Source organism: Sinocyclocheilus anshuiensis, unplaced genomic scaffold (assembly GCF_001515605.1).
Source record: "Sinocyclocheilus anshuiensis isolate Anshui unplaced genomic scaffold, SAMN03320099.WGS_v1.1 scaffold85, whole genome shotgun sequence".
Classification (NCBI taxonomy): Eukaryota; Metazoa; Chordata; class Actinopteri; order Cypriniformes; family Cyprinidae; genus Sinocyclocheilus; species Sinocyclocheilus anshuiensis.
The window spans coordinates 31,467-37,452 of record NW_015536800.1 but is presented as its reverse complement, the minus strand read 5'-3'; the positions used below and the strand labels follow the sequence as shown (position 1 = coordinate 37,452).

The following is a 5,986-nucleotide window of genomic DNA, read 5'->3' as shown; positions in this document are numbered from 1 at the left end:
TGTTGAGAAAAGAACCCTCGCAAGGGAGGCTAGCCTCCCTTCTGATATCAACCATTCATCAAAGAGATGTAAATTACGTGATATTAGTTTGAACGTCTCCCGTTGCACTGATAATGTACCAAGTACTTATGATGAGTAGCGATATTGAATATTTGATCATTTACCAAGCTGTCATTCAAACAGTATATATACAAATTTAGGGAAAACAGCCTAAGCTGGATATAGGCTATAGCAGTCAGCTTAATTAAATGGTGCAACAGACAGCTCTCCAAAACAGCACCAGACAATAAATTCCTCGGGTAAAATACTTTGTCTATTTCCTGTTGCTGTAATTCGATGGTTGAGATGACTGAGACGGATTCTACATTTGTGAGATGGGCATACTGCGAGGTCGGAGAAGAGAAAGAATGCGGCGGACGAGCAACAAATTAAGTTTAACTAAAAATAACAATCTGTTTTTAATAAATCATAGTCTACATATAAAAGGAATTAATACGCGATATATATATATATTGACTAATAATTGAAAATAATTAACAGATTAATCAAAACTAATGAAAAAAGACATGCTGCTGTAAAAAAAAAAAGTAAAATGCTGCTGACTTTGGTTAATTTTTGTGGCGCGGTGCTCTGCAAAAGTTCACGGAAAGGAAACCGAGATGACAAGCGCATCCTAAAATAAAAGTAAACACATTGCAGTTTCGAAGGATCTCTATGACCAAAAATTATGGAGTATTTTATGTTTCCGCTGTTCGATTGCGCTGGCGCCTCATGCACAAACATACAGCATTGCAAACGTTGCAGCCGTTCATTATCAGTGAAGAGTGTGATTTTTGTTTTGTTTTGCGGAAAGCGCGTTAAGTAAAAGCATGGTTTACATAGTAAATAATAGTTTAGCATTCAAATACATCGCGAATATAGGAACATGGATTCGTGCCGAATGATAGAGGTAGACTGCATGAGAACAAAGGCGTTTGCTTTCAATTTCACTTTAAATTCCGTTTTCTGACTAAAAGCAACCAAAAAGCCATTTTAAAGTGGTTAAGCAAATTATAATAATAATATTATAATATGTGTCTCCTCTATTTTAAAACCCACGAGCCGCCACTGTATAGACTTGCTATTGTGTTTATTGCTTGTTCATTAGGGCCTATAACATTCCGCTTTATTTACCGCTATTATTTCTGAATGTAATTGTGGTTTGTGCTTGAAAGTGAAAGTAACTCAAAAGTAACTCAAAAGTAGTGTAACGCATTACAATTCAGACAGTAATATTGTAATGTAACTAATTACTTTCAAAAGGCAGTAATAAGTAATATATAATGTATTACATTTTGGAAGTAACTTGCCCAACACTGATGATGATAATTAGGGGTGAGGCAGCCGACTCGTCACAATATAAATTGAGCACAAAATTATAGTTTTTTTACCCTAAAAAATATGACCTTGTTTAAAGGCCATATCCCCAACACACACATTTCTACTGTTTCTGTTTAGATAATGAACACACTATTTGAGCATAAATCTGTTTATTATTATTATTACTATTATTAGTATTTTAGTATTGTCATTTATACAATATATTGTATTAAAGATATACACTGAAACCAACAAATGCAGTCCTTCCTTTCTCCACATTTCAGAATGCACCAGTGCATATGTGAGAATCTGACAGTAAATATGAGAGACGTCAATATCTCAGCACGCCATAAGCAGTGGAGGTGCATTTCTGCTGATCAGCAGCATTGCAGACAACAGCGGCTGTCTCTGCTGAGGCAATGAAGTTTCCACCGTGTTAAATCTTCCCCCCCTCGACATCATCACTATGGGCAGCTGAAAATATATGTGCAAATAAAAAAATTAATATATAAATAGACCCGACAGGCAATACAAAATATGGTGTTCCAGCTCTTGACAAATAACATATTTCATGGATTTTCTTTCGTTCTTCTTACTTTACAGCCACAATATTCTCATATAGCTCTAATTGTCTCCTTATTTCAAATCATTTTTAGTCAGTCAAGTTAAGATCAGCTTAAAGGGTTAGTTCACCCAAAAATGAAAATTAGCCCATGAAGTACACACCCTCAAGGCATCCTAGGTGTATATGACTTTCTTCTTTCAGACGAATCCAGTCAGAGTTATATTAAAAATTGTCTTTGATCTTCCAAGCTGTTTAATGGCAGTCAGCAGGTTTTGCAGTGCATCAGTCCAAAAGAAGTGAAATAAAGTGCATCCATTCATAATAAAAAGTGTCTCACACGGTATAGGGGTGTGAAAAAAAGCCTCCTGTAGCGAATCGATTGCGCATGCATCCGTGTACAACTGTTGGCGCAAGCTAGATTAAAGCTTTATTTCACTTCTTTTGGACTGAAGCACTGCAACACCCGCTGACTGCAATTAAACAGCTTGGAAGATCAACGACAATTTTTAATATAACTCCGACTGGATTCGTCTGAAAGAAGAAAGTCATATACACCTAGGATGCCTTGAGGGTGAGTACTTCATGGGCTAATTTTCATTTTTGGGTGAACTAACCCTTTAAGTGCGTATTTACCACAAAAAACAGCTTCATGTGACACTTCTCTAGATGCAATGTAAACCTGACAGAGATTTAAACAACACATCAACAATGTTTTATGTCCACTCTGAGAAGTGGGTGTAATTTGTTGATGTGAGAGAATGGATGAGTAGATGAGTAGAGAAGAGGACATTCGATTAGGTCTTATATGTTTTATGTGTTCATTCAATGACTCACAGTGAGATAAGTAATGAAAAGATGAATGCAGACATCAGAAAAGACCACACATTAAGCCATTGTGTCTCTGTTCACATGTGCAGACAGGCTTACTCATGCTCATTTACATACCAGAGAGGAATACTTTGAGGATTTTACAGATGGAAAAAGATCTGTGACCATGGAAGCATGACTCTAAAGAAGACTAATTCATTTATGAAATACTGAAGTATTGAATGTCATTAACACACACACTTAGAATGTTTCAAGGGTGACAAAAGAAGAGAATAGTTTAAATTTATAGGAAAAAATGTTAAACTGAAAGTGAGGACAGCTTTGATGCATTACAGTCCAATTTTGGCCTCTGTTTTATTGGGTCAAATGCTAGTGCCAATTTTCACTAAGATGGTTCATTTGTCTTGCATGGTGCCTCATGGCAGGGATCCCAGTATTGCATTCTCGCAAATTCAGGAATCATTAGAAATACATTTAGGCATTTTCCTAGCATGGCGAGACAGTTTTCGGTAACAAAGGCTACACTCCAGATAGCATCACTACTCAGAGTCCACTGAGTGGCTCATCAACCGCCATTTGTAGGTGCATTTCAGTAAGAACACCAATTATTCCCGGAAGACAGACCTGGAAAAAAATCCATATTCCATTCATATTCTATGTGCTTTAACTTTATAAAGCCTACTGTATCATATTTTATATGCAAAATTCTAAAGCCTTCTAAATTATCAATATGATCACAAACTACTACAAGTCTTCTGTCGTCTGATTGATGGTTTATATTTTTTAGCAAGTAAAAGGTTTTAAGTATAATTCTGAAAACTTCTCCCTTTATGTTGTGGTATGCACGTCTTTTTGTTTTGAAATCTTTAATGATTTGTAAGAAAAGAAAAAAGTAAGAATAACTTTACTATTATTAGTAATATTTCAAGATGAGCACTTACTGGACTGAAGAAAGGTTTACATGATTATCCATAAATCATATTTTCAGAAAAATTGTTAAAATGTATCAAATATGATACATCAGTCTTTTGAGGAATGTTCATTTGTACATCTCTCAGTCATTACTGTATTGCATTGCATTAAACGTTTTGCCCCTCTGTAGTTTCATTAAAAAAAAACACATTTTAATATCATCTTGCCAAGACATTATTGGGAAATATCAGTTTTAACTCTATATTTATATGCATTTTATGTAAGTAGTCTGTTATACTGCTATAAAAGAAAGATCTCATTGATTTTTCAGTCATTTGTCAGGCCTTGCAGGGTTAAAAGGAAAATTGTTTATTTTTGAAGAATAAATGACAAAGCTCTAGCTTTCAGTGTTACCACTTGAAAGATTAATCCTTTTACGGGGAATATGAATGACATGGGGAAGGCCACTTTACAATGGACACACACCCATGTCTTAGTGGTTTCCATGGCAATGGAATATTTTCCATGCTAATGTTGAAAGAAAGATTAGCGAAGGCATCTACACTCATTATGTTACCCAGTGCCTGCATTTTATTGAATCAGTTAAAAGGGTAAAAGTTTGTCTGCGTCTTGATACCTGTGGGGACATATAGACATATTCAAACAGATATGCACCACAGTGTGTATCATATGATATATAAACCATATATCAATAATGCAGGGTTGTCTACTAGGGATCGTGCAATTGTGCATCCTGTAAATGGACACTCTAGACTCAAAGATGGGACATAAAAATTGAATGTGCATTAAAAGAAAGAAAGGAACAGAAAATGTGAAAATAAAGAAACGGCTCTCACATGAAAAGGAAAGGAAAAACATTTTATTGTATTATTTTTATAATTACAATGCTTATTTTGAAAAGTCCATTGGTCATACTGTTGTGGTGGTGAAGTGCTTTTCAATCACCGCATGAAACTTTCTTTTAAGGCAATTAAAATGTGATTCAGTTCCGGAAAACCACTCACAGCCATTAATCAAACGTTCATATCAAACAATACTGAGTGAACTACAGTTTGTGTGTCAATGCATTTGTGTGGGGTCAAGCAAGGAGGAGAAAGAAATGTCTTAGAAAATTAGTCCTTGCATCAAGGTCTCCAATAATCATCCTGCTCTTGAAACCATGTAAGCCTACTTTGAAAGAAGTGAATGTGTGCCTTGAAAAAAATATAAAAATGAACACTACATAAGCTATATAAATATAGTTATACAACGGTTTGGCTGCAAAGATGATGACTGAATGGCACTGATAGCTGTCATATATTGCTATTGTTTAAATGAGAAATTCTTAAAGAAACAGGATCATTGGTTTATAGCTTTGAGAGTGTTTGTCATGTGACACATGGGGAATTCTCTAAGAAGGAACTGAACCAGCTGATGTGTTTATCTGCATCTAAAGGAATTATGCAAATCAGGTAATGGCTGATTTTATGGCTGATTATAATGCACTACTCCAATTAATCATCATTTGATAATTTACTGCAAGCATGATCAATAGAAAACGTAAACAGATATCAGTTTTACATAAAATTATGTTTACAGCCTGCTTTCCATGAGCGATAATAATGCAACATTAATTGTACTAGGCACACAGCACATATTTTTTGAATACACATGCTATAAGAAGCCTAATTTGCATAAAAAGGTGGGTTTTGCACAGAAAAGAATTCATTTTATTGTGCCCGCTCAAACTGGATTCCGAGTGGTTTGTGAATAAGATTAATTTGTTTGCGCTGAAACATCATACGCTAATGCAACTGTTTAGTGAATTCCCACAATGGCTTCGTTCTGCTGAACGTTAATGTGGATATGTGTTTGTGATATGTCAAAACTCGGTCAACAAGTTTGTGCAAAAGTCACAGGATCACTCAGCAGATATTTTAGAAATCCCCATATCTGCAAAAGGAAGACACAGGAAAGATAAGAATATTATGGGAAAAGGCAGGGAGGGACAAAGAAAACCAGATGCATCAGTTAACGTCAGTAAACCTTTCCACATTCGAGGTGACGCTATTGTTAAATGCATAAGAAGTTTACAAAAATCCGGAAGGCACTTGCCTCCAAACACTCCTCTATCATGAATTAAAGAGAAGGGGTAGAGAAAGAAAGATGTGACTCACTCTTCTTCTGCCACGGGTGTGTTGTAGCTCTGAAAGAGAGGCTGAACAAAGAGTCCGAGTGTGCCGACGACACACACCAGGATAAAAATCCAGAGGAAGAGCCTGTCGATCACCATGGCTACATACTTCCAGTCCTCGATGATCT

The 5,986-nt window shown here is 35.8% G+C and overlaps 1 protein-coding gene across 1 annotated transcript in view; it reads right to left on the bottom strand.

Moving 5' to 3' along the window:
* Positions 1-4,597: 4,597 nt before the first annotated feature.
* The window catches only part of LOC107656869 (neuronal acetylcholine receptor subunit beta-2), a 17,953-nt gene continuing 16,564 nt past the window's right edge, over positions 4,598-5,986 (bottom strand). Inside the window, exons 6-7 of the mRNA XM_016444822.1 lie at positions 5,842-5,984; positions 4,598-5,617 (exon numbers count right to left, since the gene is read on the bottom strand). Of these exons, the coding sequence (XP_016300308.1) occupies positions 5,602-5,617; positions 5,842-5,984 (159 nt within the window). The 3' untranslated portion in view covers positions 4,598-5,601. The remainder of the gene's footprint in view (positions 5,618-5,841; positions 5,985-5,986) is intronic.